The sequence below is a fragment of the Cydia pomonella genome, chromosome 1 (assembly GCF_033807575.1).
Source record: "Cydia pomonella isolate Wapato2018A chromosome 1, ilCydPomo1, whole genome shotgun sequence".
In the NCBI taxonomy this organism is placed as follows: Eukaryota; Metazoa; Arthropoda; class Insecta; order Lepidoptera; family Tortricidae; genus Cydia; species Cydia pomonella.
Window position 1 is genome coordinate 27,993,594 of NC_084703.1, and position 21,715 is coordinate 28,015,308.

The window sequence follows — 21,715 nt, forward strand, 5'->3', positions numbered from 1 at the left end:
CGCTGCAGAGTAGCACATATAAACTTTGTGACAGAGCTTATGTGCTGGCCTAGTACAAAATGAAAATAAATGTAAATTATTTTAATCGTTTTATTTTACATAAAAATAAAAAAAATTACAACTTCCATGAATCGGTTTGACATTATAGGACAAAATATACCCGACTAACATACATTAATTGCGCACAATATAAACTGACGATTCTAGAAGTAAAAAACCTCATAAATATAATAAAGAAGTTAGGAAATCATGTTCACTGCAAAAAAACATATTGCACGAATAGCGACATAGTACCTAAAGTACCGACCAATATAATATATCACCTCTATGTTTTTACGGTAGAACTTTTTTTTTACTTATTGGTATATGATTTCCACCTTGCTTACTAACTTTAGGTAGTCTAGTAGTAGTCCTTGTGCCAGCGATGAGAAAATTAGTCTCATAAACAGTGTTTTTTTTTAAACATTTTTATATATTTATCCCCTTTGATCTGAACATGTTTGTTGTTTTTCTTTTGTCTTGAATAGTCATATGAAGTTTCTTAGTTCAGTGTGCCTGTCGGCCTGCCGGCAAAGGCCTCCTCCAACTCCTTCCAGTATCGCCTCGCTCTTGGCACCGTTGTCCAGAGTGGTCCCGTAATACGTATAATTCCATCGTCTTTTATTATAATAAACTTAAATTAGAGCCTATTGTAATTCACAGTATTTCATTGCAGTATTCATCATATTTTTGTATAAAATGACTATGTAGTAAAATATGGAATCTACGAACTTTATATTGTTTACTCTATGCATGCTCACACAACACAGGTGTACATTATTGGCCGGTACTGTACAAAGTACAATACTTCACAATAAATTGGATGAATGATAATAAAAAACAATACTTAGGGCGTCGCAAACTGCTTCGCTCGATGACTGTAGTGAGCAAGAGTTGGCCCCTCAGCACACGGAGCGTAAGCGTATCGTAAAAACGTTACGAGTACAAGACGCGCAGAGTTCTGGGCACTAAGCGTCGAGTAAGCGTAATCGTGTTATAAGTGAAATACTATTAGTTGAAATCATGGCGTCACTGGCGTCAGATGTCTTTAGCAGATGTGTCGACGATCTTAATTCTCGTCAAATGAATATTTTTTATTATTTGATTATGTCAGAATTTTTACGCCTGTAGTACGACGCTACGTCTGTCTTAATGACGAGAGAAATATCATACGCTAAGCTACGACTACGCTTCGTGTGCGGGCTTATTTGAACTTGTAGGTGCTGGTAGCGCTCTCTTTCTACGCGCGTATCGCGATACGCTTACGCGTCTCTTATGCTTACGCGCAGCGTGCTGAGGGCCTCAGTCTAGCTCTAGGGCAAGACTTTCATGTGTGACAGTTTTTCAGATGTGAAAAGCAGTAATTGAAAACTCCAGAGGATAAACATGATTTAAAGTTTTTTTTGGTTGAATAGTCCCCGATTCGCCAGATTCTTGTTTCGTCGGGTTTTGGTTTAGACAGATTGTGACGTACTAACTAAATCCGGCAAATCGGGAACTATTCCTTTGGTCTAGTATAGGCAATTGAAAGTATAGTTAAATGTACTTTATTTGATGTTTAGAGAGAAAATTAACAAATTTAAAAGTTATGGCAGGTATAGTATATACGCAAAGTCAAGGTATTAAATATCGACACGGATAAAGTGCCAAAAATATGTATACACTACTTTAATGTATAGGCAATAAGGTCGTGTGTACATATTTTTGGCACTTTGTACGTGTCGATATTTAATACCTTGACTGTATCATGTGCAAAAAGCATATTTTATAAACAATATTTTTATCGTTTACGCCCTAGATTCTTCAATTGTGTTTGAAGCTAAGTGCTAACGTAAAATTAATGTCCAAGCTGGTTTTTATATCAAAAAAGTAATATTCTTATAACGATAATACATAAACACTGTATTTTGTGCTTTCTTCGATATGGTAAAATAATATAAGTATTATGTTAAAAAATAAATGTACAATAAGATGAACTATTAATTTCAAAGCATTAGAAAGTATTGATTTTTTTACTAGTTACTAGCGTTTGCTACAGACTTCTAACAAGTTGACGAGATAACCAGCTTAGGCAGGATGTTTTCAAGATCGTCCGAATCCCAGGAGATATTGGACCATGACTGCACATATCTCCCGCGAAGCCCTGATGGCAGGGGTACCATGTAAATTCAATATAGTTCGTGTCATCCGCAATGACGCGCAGATTTGTCTAATTAAACTTTAATAAAATGACAATACGGTCAAGGCACGCGTCGTCCTGAATGACATGATCTATACACTGTAACTACGATACACAGTGTAAGTAAGTAAATACACTTTTCATCTCTCCTAATCTGAAAGTTGACCTTTCATAGGATTATATAGGGAAAATTGAGTTTCAGATTTTTTTTTATTTGTACGTCAGCTAACAGCCATATTGTTCAGTTAAAAACTCTCATATTAGCTTCCACATTCTCTTAACAAGTTAGTAAGTTGTTATTATTGAAAGTAAATGTCAATTGCATTGCGTTATTAAAAAAAAATGGGTTGCAGTCCGGGAGTGCCGGCAGAAGTGAAAACTTGAATATTAATGTTGTGCATTTTTGATATTTTGGAGAAATTGAGTAGCAGTTTTATAAAAAGAGATAATTTTCTATTATACCTACGTAAATAAATTTTAGTGTTAATATATAACATATACAGAGTAATTCAGACGCGCACTGTCCTTTTTTATAGACATTTAACTACAAAACATTGTAGCAGCTCGCACAATACAACTACATTCACAATCACCTAAGTTGCTGAGTAAAATTATGACTATGACATACGGACAGACCCAACCAATAACTGCCTTTTTTGCTATATGACTGACAGTCAGAGTAGTATCTTTTTTGCTATATGACTGACAGTCAGAGTAGTATGAGCAATCTTAACGACTGACCAGAACGTACAGTTGCTATCAGATTAATCAAAGCGAGTAATATCAGCATATAACCTTATTGCAATAATTATGTGTGATATTTTTGAGCACCTGTACTTAGGACAGAGATCTTGATGGCGACTGTGCTGGACAGGTAGAGATTAGTTTCTGTTCACTTTATCAAATATCAAGTTTACTCGTATAGCGAAAGCCATTACTTACACTGCCCAAAAATAATATCAACCTCGGAATGAGAGCTAGAAAGCGAATAAACCATTAAAAAAAACATGGTTTATGCAAATGAAAAAAAAAAAGGAATTATTGGTAATGTTTGTTATATATTTTTAAACTTATATTATTTCAACATTATATTACATGAATTTTATCATAAATGATAGTATACTTAAAGGCTGTTATTAATTATGAAATAATATTTTTCGTTATTATTCGTTATAATCGTTATTCTTAGTGAATGTTATGCTTTTAAATACTTATTACACTATTAGAGTTTATATGTTTATTGTAAAGATAGAGGAGAATGGAAGAAAATAACATGTTGTGCCGACCCCACATAATGTGGGATAAGGGCAGGAGGAAGAAGATATGTTCTATGGAATATACCATAAGTACGTATACGTTTCATTACTTACCCGAGTTTCTCTCTCATTCCGAGGTCAAACCCTTATTTTTCTGGATAAATGATAAGTTATTAGTTAATGATACATAGTATTAAAGGCAGTAAATATTCGTGATATAAATCTCAATAGGTTAAATTAGTGACGACCTCAGTCCGGATAGGATGCATTACGTAGAAAAGGTTTTCAATGGAGCATAATGTAAAAATGATTAACAGTGGGTTTCTATACCTAGGCCTAAATACGAGCGATATTACAGAATGAAAAGAAAAAAAGTGCTCTGAGCCCATGTGCAAAAAAATGTACATACATAATTAATAACAATAATTTAAAACGAGTTCACAAAAGGAACAAAGTTGCATTTGTTTTGATTTATAAAATTTTAGGACAAGAGCTCTATTCCATGTGCAAATAAACGACATTTGTTTGTACAAGGAGTCTCAGAAGAACGACGGTGGGGGTTCAGACGCCGCGGTTGGGCAGCGGCTTGACCTTGTAGATGCGCACGAGCCAGTGCTCGGTGGTGTAGGCCTCCTCCAGCACGTCGAGGTTGAAGTCCTTGTTGCCGATCTCGGCGCCGCGCACGCGGTCGAACCCGGGCGGCCGCCCTGCCACACACCATCATCAATGTCACTATTCTACCATAATACTACATTTACTGGAGTTTGTCTGCGTTCAATACTTTCAACAATATTTCCTAGCCAGAGAGGTGGCAGAGTCAAATTACAAAGACGTTTACCTTACAAACGTAGTGTGAATACCTATGTGTGTTATGAGCTTTGGTAACATGTTTTACAATAAGCTATTACTAACTGATAAGTTATCAGTATGTTATGTTAGTACTTTACGTGTTTCTTGTTCCATTTAATGCCATTAGCGTTATAATAAATATTATGGTTTGCTTTAGTGAAGTAAGTGACTTGTAACATGTTTTAATTTATATAGTACTAACATAATAAGGGCCGTCCACAAAAGAACTGAGTAGAGGTCCGAAAAAGAATATTAACAAAATAAGAGTGACAGGAGCCCATTAAGGGTATGTTAGGTAATGAGACCGAACTGAAGGGTAAGTTGGCAGGGTTTTATAAACACTTACCGCCCTCGGTGTAGACGAGGCCGAACTTGTAGTAGCTCATCTTGTACATGAGGCAGTTGAGCAGCGTGTGGGAGCCGTCGGCGTCGACGCGGAACTCGCCCGCGCTCGTGTAGTAGTCGGCCTCGCGGATGTGCGCGCCGCGGTCCGTGCTGCCGCCGATGCGCACCATCCACAGGAACTTGTTGATGTCTGGACACAAGTGGATCACACTGTTAACGGTGTCTAATGCCCCTTTACAACTTACATGCTTATGAAACTCATAATTGATAACTATTATGAGTTTCATCAACAGTAATGGCATTCGTTGAATACAATGGCTTAGTTTCCTGTACAGAAATTTAATGTTTTATAAAATATACCTTTAGATGCAAAACTGTCCCAATAGTAGAATGTGGAGAAGTTGATGTAGAACAAGGGGAGGGGCACATGATTAATACATAACTGTACTCCTTGGAATTTTCTACAAATCCTCCTAACATGTGATATACTTGGAATATACGGTTATTTCGTAATTTAGAATCGCAAAATAAAAAATAAAAGAAATTATTTTTCTAATATTTCTACTTTCTCCTAAAGAGACTCAATATAGGGAACCACACATAATTAAGGAATTCAGCCTCTAGCTATAAAATGAGGTATCAACTGTTTGAATAATGAAAATGGTTTTATTGTTATGGCAGAGAACATTGAAATAAATAACTACTTAAAAATGGTACACTTTTGCACCGAAGTTTTAGTCACCTAAAAGTAACATCAAAAATATGCCCCTTTAAAACGATTTCATGATGATTTTATAGAGGTCAAATTTCTTAATTATGTATGGTTCCCTATTTTGAGTTTCCATAGGAGGAAATAAAAATATTGGAAAAATAAAAATGTGTTTATTTTTCTACTTTTCGATTCTAATTACAAAATAACCGTACATCATATGATAGGCTGATTTGTAGAAAATTTCAAGGAGTACTGCCCCTTCCCTTGACCGACATAAACTTCTCCACATTCTACTAAGATGCAACTATTGGAACAGTTTTACACCTAAGTGTACTTAAATACAGGGCAAGCTCTCATATAAAGAAAGAGGATCGTATAGTAGGACCAAGATAAGTTTGCAACGCAATAATTTGACAGGAAATTAATAAAAAACAATATGGGGCAATGTTATTTAGCAGTCACAACACGACATTCACATGGTATGTGTATTGTCAGAATCGTTTAAATATTCGTCGTGTTTTGTGATAAACGGGAAAATATGGTGAAACCTTACAAAAGCGGCGAGCGTGAGTTACTTTTCCGCATGATGAATAATTTTACAATAGTAAAACATCAGCACGAGGCGATTCAAGCTCAAAAACGACAATGTTTACGACATCGAAGTTGATGTCAGGTAAGTGGCATGAAACAAACATCTTAATACCGCACCATATGTAGATAACAAACGTTGGTTTACACTAAGGTTTCACAGCATATTGCATGCCCTCCGTACCGTACCTATTCACCGTTAGGCCGTTGCGAATATAGCTTTTGTAAGCTCAATCATTTTTGATGAGGACAAATGACACATTCACCTAATATCATTTATGAAGATTAGTACCTAGATATGTCGTTTCCAAGCAAAAAGTGCCATTTTGTCGCTTGCCATAAGGACGCTGTTATTCGTATGAAGATGCAAGCAAATCTCGTCATTATAGTAAGCGACAAAGCAGAACCTTCGACTTGACTTTGGCATACACACGGTGCCCGTAAGCATTGCGAGAGGTTTTAACAGTATATTCCTGATCATATTTAAAGACTAAAATGTCCTACAAACTAATTTCAAAGTTAAACCACTTACAAAAAAAAAACAATTTTTTTTGTTATTTAGTGCAAAACGCCTATTTGATGGCAATGTTGCCACTATGGGACCTAGTCCAAATATCCTTACTGATAGATGTCAAGGGACAACGCTGCAAAAAATAGATTTTACAAAAAAACTTACACAGTTACAGTTTTACAAATACATAGCGTTTACATTTTATGTACAAATACATACAAAAAATCGAAAAAATAAATAAACAATAATTTATTTTTTGTGAAATTGACCTAAACAAACTCATTTAACATTTTTTCCTTCTCTTGCAATGCTCACGGGCACCGTGTATATAATTATATTAATAGTGACATTTAGTGTTGGAATTTAATTTATTTAACCATAGTGCACAGCTTACATTTTCCATAGAGGTAAATATGATAGAAAAAAAATCACACGTATAAAGATTATTTAATCCATTTTCAGTGGTGTTGCCCCTACTCATTTTTAAAAAACTACTTTTTATCGAACGCTGCAGTCTTATCTTGGTCTTACTCTACCATGTTGAGGCATAAATGCTTGCGTCTTTCTTAAAAACTTCATAGTATTGGCTACGTGCGAAATTCTTGGTGGGGGTGAGTAGCATGCGGTGGTAGAAATTGAAGCTATCAAGGATAGCGACTTTAACATTTCGTACAAGTTATATGGCTTGAAATTGAACTTTAATTTACGTTTACTCCTGAAATTTATAAGTCATTTAAATTGCACGGTGTAAGGGACCATTGTAATCTGTATGAAATGCTTAATATAAGTAACGTATTTAATTTGATAATTGTTAATACTGTATCCGTGTAAATAGCTTTGCAAATGCCACATATAATGTGATATTCTTCTAGAAGTTAAGAATGGGTAAAGTTATCCTTAAAAGATAGACATTCACCATCACGGATTTTTTCGTAGACCCGTGAAAGAGAGACAACCCCACCATACATTGTGTTATAACTCAAACGGATTAGGCAGCGTTTTCGATTAAAGCTCCTAGCCAGCGTGATTTTTTCGAAATCGTCATATTTCAACCAATTTACCTTATATAAATAAATAAATAAATAAATAATAAATAAATATTATAGGACATTATTACACAAATTGACTAAGTCCCACAGTAAGCTCAATAAGGCTTGTGTTGAGGGTACTTAGACAACGATATATATAATATATATAAATATTTATAAATACTTAAATACATAGAAAACACCCATGACTCAGGAACAAATATCCATGCTCACCACACGAATAAATGCCCTTACCAGGATTTGAACCCGGGACCATCGGCTTCGTAGGCAGGGTCACTACCCACTAGGCCAGACTAGTCGTCAAATAGTCGTCGTTATATACCTAAACCTTCCTCAAGAATTACTCTATTGATAGATTAAAGTCGTATGACTGTTCAGTAATTTTTAGTTTTGGAGTACTTTTATATGATGTTCACTACATCTTCTCACGTTTTCCCCTAGACTTGCAGATGCTAGGTTGGGTGACAGTCGTGCATCCAGCGAATAGCAAATAATTTAGAATCCACATTTTTTTTAAATTGATCTGAACTGAACAGAGCAGTGTTTCCCAATGTAATAGCCTATTTCGCCCGGCTGTACTGTGGCCAGATCTCATAAAAACCCAACGTTAGGGCACTACGTAATTGTCCAATAGTGGTGTTTACCATCAGAAGAGTAGCCGACAAGCCCGCCGAATATAACGAGCACGTAGTCGACGTCGAGCTCGCGCATGATCTCGTAGGCGCGCTCCTCGCCCGACGCCATGGCCTGCCCCACGCGCGAGATGTGCGTGTTGTTCCAGGTGTTGTTGTCCACTATAACCGTCCGGTTCGCCATCGCCGTTATCTGGTAGCCGTAGTCCCACCACGACATCACTTTAGCGTCCTGCGAATAATGGTCCCATGTTGAAATCGAGGACATGTGTCCGCTTCACTTGAATTTGGTCATTTTTAATATTTTCAGCTATTTAAATAGCCAAAATCTATTGCGGCATTTGAGATTTATAAATAGAATATGAATCAAAATTGAAATTAAACTTAACTGTAGATTTCGTACATTTTTTTCCTAGCCTGTTTAAGTGTCCAACAGCTGGGCAAAGTCCTCTTTAAAAGACAGCGGATCACCCTGTTTGACACCTCGTTGTATAGGGAACGACGGACAGGAGTACTGAAGTTAAATATCGGTGGTGCTATTACTTTGTATATTTTTGATTAAATTTATATAAGTACTTGTAGGGTTAATGTTTTGGTTTATGAGTGTTGTTACTATGGCATAATGGGTTATGCCATGAAATGCTTTACTGTAATCAATAAATGCTAAATACAGGAGGATCTTAAATTCATTACACTTTTCAATGATCTTGTTGAGTATGTGAAGGTGGTCGGTGGTGGACAATCCGGGACGAAAGTCAGTCTGTTCGGGGGGTTGATGTCGGTCGAGTTGCCCAGCAATGCGACACTTGATAAATTTAATAAATGTTTTGTAAATATGCGATTGCGATACCAGACTGATTGCTCGATAGTCGCCTGTGTCGAACTTATCGCCTTTCTTGTATAAGTATCATATTAGAATGAAGCAGCTTTTAGGGTAATTGTCCTGATTTTAAGATGTTATTTAATAATTTGGCAATGGGAAGTAAAAGGTTAGTTTTTCCCGTCTAGTCCTGTCAGCCAGGGCTTTGGTCGAACTTCATCGTGGACAAGGCGTTACCCACTTCCTCGGTTGTGACAAGAGAGATAGTTTTAGCAGAGTAATACTCTGATGTAGCATGCGAGTTGGATGGATCCGAATATAGAGAAGAATAGAATTTTGTGCAGATGTTCATAATTTTGTTCCTGTCACATTTCATACATAACAAGCTATTTTTAAACAAAAAATTCGTTTTATTTAAAATTCATTTAACTATTTATCAATATATTTTTGACGTTATACTCCTAGACTTAATTAAAAGACTTGCCAACATTAATTTCTATTTTATCTTATTAATAATTTATATACTATGCTGGCTGGACGTCGTGACAGCGGACATGAAAGAGAACATCTCACATCTTAGGATGCCGAAAACCGGGGAAAGTGGAGAAGATTAAGTAGGAAAGCGGACGCTGGCGCTAGGCCGGGAAAACGCTAGGTTGAAGAAGAAGAAGAATAATTTATATACTAACAAGTAAAATGTTATTATCTTATAGACTAGCCTAGAATAGAATAATACTATTGTGTGCCCTTACAGGCTGTTATGATCTGACTGTATATAATGTAACACCTATTATTAGTGACCTACGAAATTGCATGGAGAAATTATGAATGAATTCATTGATAAAGTCGCCATGCACTTTTACGGCTGATGGTACATACATATCATACTGAATAAATTGAAATAAGATGTTTCTTTGTTCAGCAGTAGGAACCAACTCCCATTGGAGTAGTTTAACGGGTAAATGATAAATAGTTCATTTTCTGTCATGTATTGGTTTAAAGTGGCCAAACATATATTACATAATCCACACAAGTACATATAAAAATAAGATCCGCTGATTGCAAAGAAATAAAGTCCACCGATCAGTTAAAATGGTTGCCGTTAGTATGAATATAAGAATTGTAAATTAAAACTGGCGTTGACATGGGGCGCTAGTATAGCTCGGGCGTGCACGTATCACCCACGTGCAGCGGAGCACGTCCGACACCGGCCCGGCGTGTGTGTGACAGTACCTCGGGAGTGTTCATCTTGAGCCAGGTGTAGGCCTCGCGGAAATCGTCGAAGATGATGCGGGCGCCGTCGTGCGCGCGCGCCGACAGCACGATGGACGGCGACGAGTACGCCTCCGACGTCACCCACGTGCAGTGGAACACGTACGACACCAGCAGGCAGCCCAGCACGCACACGAACAGCGCGCCCACCTGCACAAAACAACAAACGTACTCTTGCTACAACACGCACACCTAATACCTACCTATAACATCAATATTTAGTTGGACAGTAGATTATACAACACTAAAGCCTCCACATAAAGCAACGAAGCGGTCGAGGATAAAATTGGCATTCATGCCCGAGTTGTATACTCTTCTGGTCTATATTGGAATGCATACATTTTTCTTCCCTATTTTCACTTCGCATAACAACTATTGGCATAACAACCTTTAGGAAATCCTTTTGAGGAAATTATAACTACATATTGATCCGAATAAATTGATTATCCTAATGTTTATGCACATAAACTTGTCTTTGCTAAAAGATTTTCGCCCTACAGGTTAAATGTCATAAGATTCTTATGTCGAATTCTTCTATACGCATAACCCGTATAGCCTAAATTCGAATATCCTATTTTTTTATGCGCATACACTTGCCTTATAAACTTCTATCCTACAGGTGGAATGTCATAAGATTCTTATATCGAATCCTTCTATACGCAGAACCCGAATAGCCTAAATAAAAATATCCTAAAACTTATACTACTAATGCGTAAGTTACCCAATATTAACTCCTTGACATTACTATATTTAATGCATAATATCAAGCCTAACCTAACCAGCTTCTCTAATAACAGTCCATCTTTGTAGGGGTCGCAGTTCTAACCTAACCTACTTCCTGCTTTTATGCCAACAGTTTGTCTTTGTGAGGGTCGCAGTTCTAGCCTAACCTTACTGCATTTCTGGCAACAGTTCGTCTTTGTGGGGGTCGCAGTTCTAACCTAAACTAACCTGCTTTTATGAAAACAGTTCGTCTTTGTGTAGGTACTCAACTGATCTATTAACATTCCTGACCTGGAACTCTAGCCAAGATGACAACCGTTTGCAAAAAACCAAACGGAACACTAAGATCAGCGTAAAAACGTATATAAATAATAGCGTTTTATTGTTTCGTTTTCTATGAACGATTGTCATCTTGGCTAGGCCCCTGCTGGCCCTACAAACAAATAAACACAGTGTAGTAGTATAAGCTACGTAGTTTTATACAGCCTAAAAATATAATAAATTATTAATTTTAGCTATAACAATGTTAGGATTTTCAACAATAATAGAAGCATCTGTTAGAGGTATGGAACATTATAAAGTTTGAAGTTATAAAAATCCGTACTTTTAGTACTTTTTTCTACTCGTCGACTGTAATGGTTGAATTAACACATTCACTGCCAGACAAAAAACGGCGCACTACCCCAGAAACCGGTCGTCTATAGCTGCGTACAAATCAACCCGCCCAGCGGGTTGTCCGGCATCTGAACAAAGTTCACGAGCGGCCACCAGATGAGTTCCCGGCAGTGAATGTGTTAAGATTTCGATAATTGCGTAGTACTTTTCATGTATGGGCTCCCCACTCAAGTATAATATTCATTTCGAAACGCTGTAGTCAATTGTAAAAAAAATACCAATCACGTGCCGCGGCGCCCCCATAGAAAATACTAAACGGGCGCGGGGCGGGTCTAAATAGTCGCGCGTTTATGTCTTTTGTCTACTGAGATACTTACCAATATTCATTAATTATTTAGGTTTTATAGTGAAAAAAGTATTATTATAGATGACTTGTACAAAAAATATTGTATATAATAGTGATATAATCAAGCTTTTCAATCTCGTACCTTACTTAGGCAACTCAGCAAGATACTCGACTGAAAAGCTCTCTATTATATCACGATTGTATAAAATACTAGTATATATGGCCAAACAATATTATGTGCATTATACAATGCGTTCGTAGGTATGGGGGGTTTGTCGATAAAATGAATCGTACTATACGTGGTTAACGGCTCGACTATACGTGGACATACACATTGTATATTAGGAACACAGTTCTTTAGGCGATTTGAAGCTTTATTATAGTGACATTTATGCGAAATACCGTTATGCCAATCATGTTATGCTATGTGAAAATATGACAATCCATTTTATGCAAAAAAGAGGGCACCCCCTACTTTTCATTTCGATTAAGAAGAAATTATACAGAGAAATCCAATATTTAACGTATTTTTTTTCTAATATGCTTGGAAATGTTCACCTTATTGTAGCTAAAATAGCAACCTGATAGTAGGTACCTGTTATTTAAGTCTTTTCTCAGTTCTCTATTTTTTTTAATATATATTTACGCTTTTGTTATGTAGACTATAAGTTTACAATATTATTAATTATTCAATTGTACATCGAAATTTAAAATTAGGAAACTATAGGTCTATAACGAAAACAATTTGTAGCTATTAGCTAAGTTGCCCATACGTTTATTTTAAGACTGTTTGTTTCTCAATAAATAAAATAATAATAATAGTAGTACGCGATCTTCCTTACGGTTAAAACCAAATTGAAATAATTCCAGCCATTATTGCCCTGTTTTAGCAGCCGGGAAGTTTATTATTGCATTGTATTTTACTTTTTTTAAACATGCATAATGCAATAAGAAAAATGAATGCAAACAGCCAATTATGTATTACAGCCGCGGGCCGCGTCTACACGACTCGGTCAGCAATCATAATTTGCAAGCTATAGGATATAGTCCGTTTATTTAGTATTAGAAAGAAGGTAAGCGATTTTGACGTGTCTTTTTATTGAAGAACACTTCTGAAAAATAAGTCAAGGCAAATATGTCACAATTATAATAATTACTGATTTTAAAAAAGCGATTCTCAATAATAAGACATGTAAAGATTGTTTACCTTTTTTCTAATGCTAAAAAACGGACTATAGAGTGAGATAGGAAGGTAGGCAAATTGTTTTTGACATGAAGGTTCGATTTGAGTGATGCTTGATGATGATGATTATTATTAAGGATTTCCTCGCATGTTTGGGGAAAAGCACTATACTTATATGCCTCGGCAGGAATAGCAATTCGTGGATTCGTCATCTTTGTCGGACTCGGTTCACTTCGTTCACCTCGTCGAATCGAAACTCATCCACGAATTGCCGATTCCCGGCGCGCGCTATAAGATTGATAAATAAATAAATAATATTTGAGGACGATCTTACACAGGTCGAACTAGTCCCAAACTAAGCAGAGTGTGTACGGTCACGTCTGGAAATATTGATACGGACAAAGTGCCAAAAATTTGTACACACTACCCTAATATATGGGCCATAAGGTCGTGTATACATATTTTTGGCACCTCGATCGTGTAAATGTATTCAGACGTAACTGTACTATGGGCGACGATAACCATACTTATAGATATTGGTAACATCCATAAGTCAGGAATAAATATTCGTGACAAATAAACACGCTTAACGGGATTCAAGCCCGGGGCCTCCTGCTGCATGGCGGTATAATGTAGTTCAGATTGGAGAATGCCTGAAACTCATTACAGGATAGGTGCAAGAACTATGTTTAACTAAAGCAAAATAGAACGTTGGATGGTTACAATACTTTAAAAATAAAATTGTACAAATGATTGTAGTTTGGTACTCACCTCAGAGCGGAACACCAAATTATATTCGTGCTTCTTTTTCTTGTCGTGCTTTTCGACTTTGGGCTCTATGTCCTTGACATGAAGGCTGAGCAGGCTGGAGGCGGCCACGCCCGACACGATGCACATCACCGGCGCTAGCACCAGCATCAGCCGGACCATCACGCCCTGCGACATTCGACACATTAAGATCATACTTAAAACCTTCAATAAAATAACATAAACAAGTTTTAGTCAGAGAGCAAAGTGTTAAGAAATCATTGCGCGGAGTCGACGGAATGATTACACTCGACGTCGCCTTCCACGCGCTCAAGCTTCTCTATCATCATTTAAAAAAAAAAACAGTTAAAGTTCACCAAGTACCTAACATGGTAATATCAGTATAAAGTACAATTTTCTACAAAATAACTTACAGCAAAATAGATACTGAGAACTCCATAGAGGATAATGAAGATGTTGGCGTCGGTGAGCTTGGCGAAGCAGAAGTAGAGACCGGCGGGGAACAGGAACACCAGCACCTGCAGGTCGAAGTAGAACGACGACCACGACGTCGGCTGGTGCTCCGACACCGATGCTGCCAACATTCACATTCGGGTCAAACACACTTTATTACTTTTCTGTAGACATCCCAAAGTTAACAAAATCTAGAGCTGATTTTTAGGTTACGCCCTTACAGACAGGATACATTTTCTTGAGTGTGTAGTGTGTGTTTATGTACTTGTGCATTAAATAAGAAAAACCCAAACAGACAGGACAGCTCCGTTTACTTCCTCAGTAATTTATCAATATTGTGAAAAATTAAAACACAAAATAACAAACACATTACATTGTTAATCAGAGATGTTATAAGGTCATTGACGGCCTCACGCTCTCGCAAGCTAAAGCGAACAATGAAAATCTTTCTTTGCCTTTTGTGTTGTGTTGATATCGATATCTTGCAAAATCTAGGGAGATAATAGTATTTTATGCAACAGTTGTATAAGAAGGGTCAAAAAAGGCGAGTGGCGTGAGTTACAATGTGAGCCGGAGCCGAAGGCGTAGGCGAACATTGTAAAGGAATACGCCACGAGAATTTTTTGACCTACTTATACAACGTTGCATACAATATTTTTCCTACGAGTCAATAAAAATAAATCTTAATTTAGGTAAACAAATTACAGCAAAAGTATATAGCCAAGACGCGCGAGCATACCTTGTGACGCGCCCGGCCCGCCCCGGGCCGCGGCCGGCCGGTCGGCGACACCTCCTCGTAACTCATGAGGCCCTGGTACTTGCTACTTGCTAAATTAATTTTTTGGACAGTTTTTTCTCAATTTTGGCCGCCGTAGCCTACGGAGACTAACAAGCAACGCTAAGCGGTCTTCGTAGTCTATGGGTGTTGCTATATTACGGGTGTCACATGCGTGTTTCTGACTTATGAAGTAATTATTTTTACTATGCAACCAAATGAATATTTTGTAAGTTGGCAGCAATGCACTTAGTTTAAAACTGTATTCGTTTTGGTTTTGTTAGGTTGGTAGCCATTAATCGCAGTAACATTATAGCTTATAAAAGCACAAGAGCTTTTATGAGGAATAGACAATATAGACTTTTCTTGAAATCTTTTATGTATATTCTTATATTCGTGTTAATGAATGCATAAATGACAGATAACAGTAGAGGAGTAGGAAAATGATTACTCGCAGTTCAATTTTCTTGGTACACGAATGCAGATAGCCTACATGTGGGGAGGGTTCAATATCTTACATATTTGTAAATTAATAATAACTTACCGATAATTGGAATATGATTCTTGGCATAGGAAGGATCCAATAACGAGTAGAATCTGCCAGTCCACGGCGAGATTTTACCTATACCAGAAACAATACATGTATTTAATTGCAATAAAAAAACGAAATACACAGATATTGAAACTTCTTTAGTAGTTTGTTTCTCACCTGATAGTCATTCTAAAGAATGGCGTACTTTTTGTCTTATTTTGCCGTTGATTAACCACTAAACCAGTTGCTCTATTACTTCACAGCCTAAGGTTCACTTACGAGACTTTTAATTTCCCTTGGCTAGATCTTTGGCATCCTCTGTTGCCAGATCATAACTAAACGTTAAGTTACCGTACCGGTGATGGTGAGCGCGACGACGGCGGTGCCCAGCGTGGCCAGCAGCGTGGAGAGCAGCGCCTTGAAGAGCAGCTCGAAATTGGCCGGTGACAGGCGCGTGCGCAGGTACTGCGCGGACGCGTACAGCTGGCACAGGCCGAACGTGCCCAGCGCCTGCACATACAACACTCGTGATGCTGGCTAACATGCGTTTATTATGTGTTTATTAAGTGGTTTCAACAACTAACAATATATCCCTGTCGAAAAGAAGATGCGATGATCTATTGTCTGTAAGGTATGATATGATAGACAATTCAATATTTTATATTTTAGCAATATGACCTGATTCTATCGAAAGATGCTTAAAAGCATGCTTTAAATGTTGGATTTGGTTTCCAATGTAATGTGTATATACTTATTATTAGAACTAGTTTTGTACTGGCTTACGATTATGTATGTCTATGATAATATTATTTCAATTTTGTATTTCACCTATGTTCTAATTTTTGTCTGCTTGACATCATCATGTCACTCGATCTTGTTGTTTACATTGAGATATACGTTCTTCAATATATATTCGAATATGCCTAAATAGTGTTGTGTTGTTTAACAACTGCATGCTCAGGGAGCTCCGCTACATTAAAAATTTAATACCCATTACAGTAAACCTCTTGTGTGTAGTATTATTTATATGCTTTAAATTTGATAAATATTAATTTACACAAATCTAAGCCATGACGTTCAAAATAAACTTTACCAGCATGTGCTCGGAGCTCTGCACGGGTTGGAAGCCAACGAAGGAGATCTGCATGGACAGGATGGTGCCGACGCAGTAGAGCGCGCTGTAGGCCACGTACACGCGCGCCGAGAACCGGCCTAGCGCTATTAGCGCCAGCACGTGCAGCGGGATCAAGTTGATCAGGAACACGTAGCCGCCCCACGACGATACCTGGATAAGGGACACGCACACTAATTTTCAACACCCCATTTTCATAAGCCCAGGACAGTCCACAAGATAAGTACAGTCGGCAAGATAATTACAGATTCGCGAAAATATTCGAAACAATAGGATTAATAATAGTATGATTTCCAACTCTTGGCGTGCTGCAAGTTTCACTCGGCAACACGTGTCGAGTTTTGTACTTTTGGTGATGGGTTGTTACATTTATGTACTTGCGTATTTATTTATTCGGTGGGAGGGTGGGAACATAAATTGCACGTAAAATACGCAGGTAAGTATAACGGGTGCGTACTGATTGACTTGCACATTATGTTTTCGCGGATTACGGCGAACGCGGATTAATCAGGAAAACGGCGTGGCCCGCAGAATATGGAGGGGGGGGGGGGGGGGGTGTCATACCATAGCAATGTGGGTGATCAAATAAAATCTTGTGAAAAAAACCATTTGAATACCGTGTGTGGCAGTCGGGTTTTTTGTTTTGTAATATATTTAAGTTTAGATATATTTACCCCCTTATTCATAAACGTGTACTAAAGTTACTATGCCGCTAATAATCGTTTGTCCTTTTCCGACGTATTGGTATGATGGAAAGGGACAAACGATTATTAGCGGCATCGTAACTCTCGTACACGTTTAAGTGCGGCCGCTGTAGAACATCTGCGTTTAATGACATTTTTCCCACATTAAAACAACATAGAGCAACTTTGTTTTACGAGTATGCATACAACGCTGCGTTTGAAACACGATTTAGGGTCTTTCCACATCTATTTGGGCATTTCTATTAAATTAGTACCCCAAGTTATACATTATAAAAATTACGAGCTCTTTTGATTCTACGGATCTCTATGAAATTATATGTATATCGGGAGAAAACGTTTTCCATTAACTAAATCTTAACAAATCACTATGATTTTGATGTCAATCGCTTTAGCATACCTAATATATTCTAGGTTTAAGGTTCCGATTTAAAAAAAAAATTTTTTTTTTGTAAATTTTGAAAAAAAAGGAACACTTATAAACCTAGTTTTTCATTGTGTCAATAACATAGTAAAAAATCATGGAGAATGGAAAATATTTAGAAGTGCTACTTCCTTTTTAAGTAGAAACACCATATATGTAAATTATAAACTGAAACAGAGGGCCTACCGTGACCTACGAAGTTCGAAAATTGCGGGCATTTTTCTAGTTTATTTATTTATTTATACCACGACGGTGGCAAACAAGCATACGGCCCGCCTGATGGTAAGCAGTCACCGCAGCTTATGGACACCTGCAACTCCAGAGGTGTTACATGCCATGCATGGCGGGTGTACCTAAATAAAAATAATTGAAAACCATACCATATTTTTGTACCTAATTTGTACTATTTAGTACGTCCATTAAAAAATTTTGCACCTCACGGTACATAGCATACTTTAAGTACCGTGAGGTACAATTTTTTTTAAAGGAGGTACCAAATAGTACAAATTAGGTACAAAAATATGGTATGGCTTTCATTTAATTTTATTTAGGTACACCCGCCATTCTGAGATTCTGACTCTCACCCCTAATTGGACTAAAAGGGAAAGATACCCGCAATTTACTAACTTCGGTATTCGCGGTAGGCCCTCAGATGTCATATACGAAAGAAAAACTGACCAAGGAATCCTGCCAGCGTCTTTGGAGTCAAGGCAGATGTCATCATGTTTTTTTATCAGATAATATGTTGCATTGCATATTGTTAAACTCGCTATTGCCAATTATGATAAGTATTACCACCCATATGCCAAACAATTATTGCTATTCTGTTGAATTTTATGAAATCAGCCCATAGTTATGCTAAATACTAAAGTGGAAATAAGCACAGAAACACACAGGTTTAGAACTGTAGATATTGATAGCTGTCTAAACAAGGATTCACAATTATTAAACAAGAGTACTATTTCATAAATATTTTGTATGAAACTGCAAAAACTGAAAAATGCACAAATACACTTATCAGGGTGAAGGTTTCATCTTTATGATATATGATTGGCATTTAAGGCTAATGCCATACAAGCAAGTCTTTTAGTTTACTGACCAATCAGGTATTACAGTATTTCTGACTATTTTGATTTTTGATGATTGATTTATGAATATGAAGCAGAGCAGAGCAATGCATATCTAACGTTTTAAATTAAAGAATTAGAATACTCAGTGAACACTGACTAGCACCAGCAGCAAAAGAAATTTGTTATAAGAAAATATGTTTAAAGTTACCATGTAAAAGTATGCTAAGGCAGTCATTGTAGCCCACAGCAAAGTTCCAGTGTTGACAGCTTTGATCCAGAAGTAGTAAGTAAGTAACATGCAGAATATAGCTATGCCTTCATTGTCATAGCTTCCAGCCACAGAGCGGCTTATGTAGCCCGGCACGATAGCGATCATGGCTGCAGCCACCAACCCCGCACCTTCATCCTGTGAGCATTCAAAAATAACAACTACAGATAGATTCAAGTGCAATAACAGTTACTTCTTACAATAAATACATGTTCCGTGGTTTTTTATTTTCTACAAATTAATAGTTTTTCCTGTACTTGTAGTATAAGACAATATTACTTGCCAAATTTCATAGTTTTAGGTAATTGGGAAGAACCCTATGAATTTTGATTCCCTTCAGAGAATCGAAATATACGTTTTTTGCGGCATAAACGGCCGTATCTTTTTTTCATGTTTGATTTTTTTCACAGCTTAAAGAGATTGTAGACCTGAGTATATGGTTTTAATTTCAACTCGATACCTTGCGCTTTCCCGAGAAAAAGGGTTTTGACAGACAGATGGAAGGACAGGCATCCAGACGGATGGATAGACAGATAGATGGATGGATAACAAAGTGATCCTATAAGGGTCCCGTTTTTTCCTGTTGGTCAGAACCCTAAAAAGAACATAGGCTGTTACTTTGGTAGGGAAATAGTTGTATAGCAAGTTATTTTATACCTTTAAACAACCAGTTCTTGTATATATATATATTTTTTGGGGCTCTCAGAAATAGCTCTAACAATTTCGATGAAATTTGCTATTTCGGGGGTGAAAAATCGATCTAGCTAGGTCTTATCCCTGGGAAAACGCGCATTTTTGGGTTTTTATGTTATCTCGGTTTTCCAGATTTTTGTACATAATGATAATCATGTGACTGTACCTTTAGTTCTTTAGTCAAAAGGTATGTCACAATGGTTGTGAGGGATGAGAAAAACGGTGCAAGGAACACACACACATTGCGAATATCAATGGTGATGTTCATAAACTGCATAATGTTGTACAGTGTTGTGGACGTGACCATCAAACCAGGGTAGATGGTGCCTGTGGACAATACCAAACAATATACTGTCATCCAAGTAAAATTATATATTTTTAAATAATGTGAATATTTAATCAAATAGTTTTCCAATACATATCAAACTTTCTTACCACCAATAATCCGGCCTAAGGGATACCATGCCCTATCATCAAACCAATTGTGAAACTTGTAAAAACCTTCCTCGGTGAGATACCTGGTAGTTCTATAGTTGAAGTAAGGATCAAACTCATGGATAACACTCTCAAATCGTAGAACAGAGAACAGACGTGTGGCAAATGCTGAAAGCAAAAGTAACTACATTACATAAACATAATCAATGCAGGTCTCTCCACTGTTAATCTATCAGAGACTGTGTCACAGGGACCGGTCCGGTATCCCCTTCAAAGGTTTTCGAAGGGGTATTTCATAAGGCTTTGCTAACCAAAGCCGTTGCTGACTAAAACCCTTTCATTTAGCTTTTTAAGTGCATAATATGGATAAGCTGATACCCATTCCTAAGCGCTAACTCCTGAAGGGGTATCAATTATAAATTATAACACTTATGACATTTTAAACTTTCTCTTCGTAAACATTTAATCAAATATTGCTTATTTACATTTAAAGGACTGGGTGTCAAATGAACGGGTAAGCCATTCAAAGAGAAAGCCAATCGTTGGGGCTATTTGATGAACGGCTAAGCCATTTAAAGGCTTTTTTCTGGGAAGGTGTGGACAGGTCCCTGCTGTGTCCCCTCATAACTATCAAAAATCATTTACAACACACATCACAATAGAGTAAGATATTGACCACTTTGTCATGTTACAAATACAATATTAATAGGCAAGTAGGCTTATTTACTGAATGCGATCTTTGCTGGGACTCTTCTCGACACACGTCTTACCGCACAAAGCGGCTTCTATATTACCTTTTTGACAACGAACAATTTTTTATGAAAGTATTGTTCCAAAAGTGTAACAAATAGATTTAAGTTGACTATAGTGGGACGGTATTAACAAAATAAAGAAGAAAATATAAATGCTTACATAAAATCGCTACCATTGACAAAACAGCCAGTTTTATAAAAGTGAGTTGCTTATCAGACGAAAGGTGAGGCAATTTAGCCTTAGTTTGCGTCTCCGCAGTCATATTTGTAGTGTTTTGGTCGTGAAGTTCTTTATATTTTATTTCACATAAGTGGTACAATTAACATTGAATAAACGAATTTTTCGCCGGCAACCTAACACAGTATTTTCTGCAGACACCGACGCAAGTAAATTGACAGACCTCAGGCGGCGTGGCAAGCTTTGTTGCCAGATTATAAAAATAAATCTTAAGTTCTGACGTGTACCAACTGGTACCAACACCCTGGCTCGATATGCGGGTCGCAATATTATAAATGCAGTCGATGTTTGCCTCTCTTTCTAACATGACCCAAGATTATTAAAATATAATGCTAGACGCTAGAATCTGTGGTCT

The 21,715-nt window shown here is 37.1% G+C and overlaps 1 protein-coding gene across 1 annotated transcript; it reads right to left on the bottom strand.

Moving 5' to 3' along the window:
• Nucleotides 1–72: 72 nt before the first annotated feature.
• On the bottom strand, nt 73–21,504 carry LOC133519060 (dolichyl-diphosphooligosaccharide--protein glycosyltransferase subunit STT3A). Its single transcript, XM_061852954.1, has 13 exons — nt 21,283–21,504; nt 20,371–20,538; nt 20,102–20,262; nt 19,183–19,380; nt 16,741–16,932; nt 16,004–16,157; nt 15,660–15,737; nt 14,301–14,461; nt 13,891–14,055; nt 10,214–10,402; nt 8,173–8,392; nt 4,670–4,858; nt 73–4,181 (listed from the first exon to the last, which is right to left on the bottom strand). The coding sequence occupies exons 1-13, from the start codon at nt 21,383–21,385 to the stop codon at nt 4,036–4,038; spliced, it is 2,124 nt and encodes a 707-aa protein (XP_061708938.1). The 5' UTR covers nt 21,386–21,504; the 3' UTR covers nt 73–4,035.
• Between the last annotated feature and the right edge of the window lie 211 nt (nt 21,505–21,715).

Excerpts from the sequence above, each read along its gene's own strand:
- LOC133519060 (XM_061852954.1), bottom strand. The coding sequence starts at position 21,385 with ATGACTGCGGAGACGCAAACTAAGGCTAAATTGCCTCACCTTTCGTCT. Across the intron at positions 20,263-20,370 it reads CTTAGGCCGGATTATTGGTG|GCACCATCTACCCTGGTTTG; the intron begins GTAAGAAAGTTT and ends TATTGTCCACAG. Across the intron at positions 4,859-8,172 it reads TGTCGGCTACTCTTCTGATG|ACATCAACAAGTTCCTGTGG; the intron begins GTAAACACCACT and ends ACTTGTGTCCAG.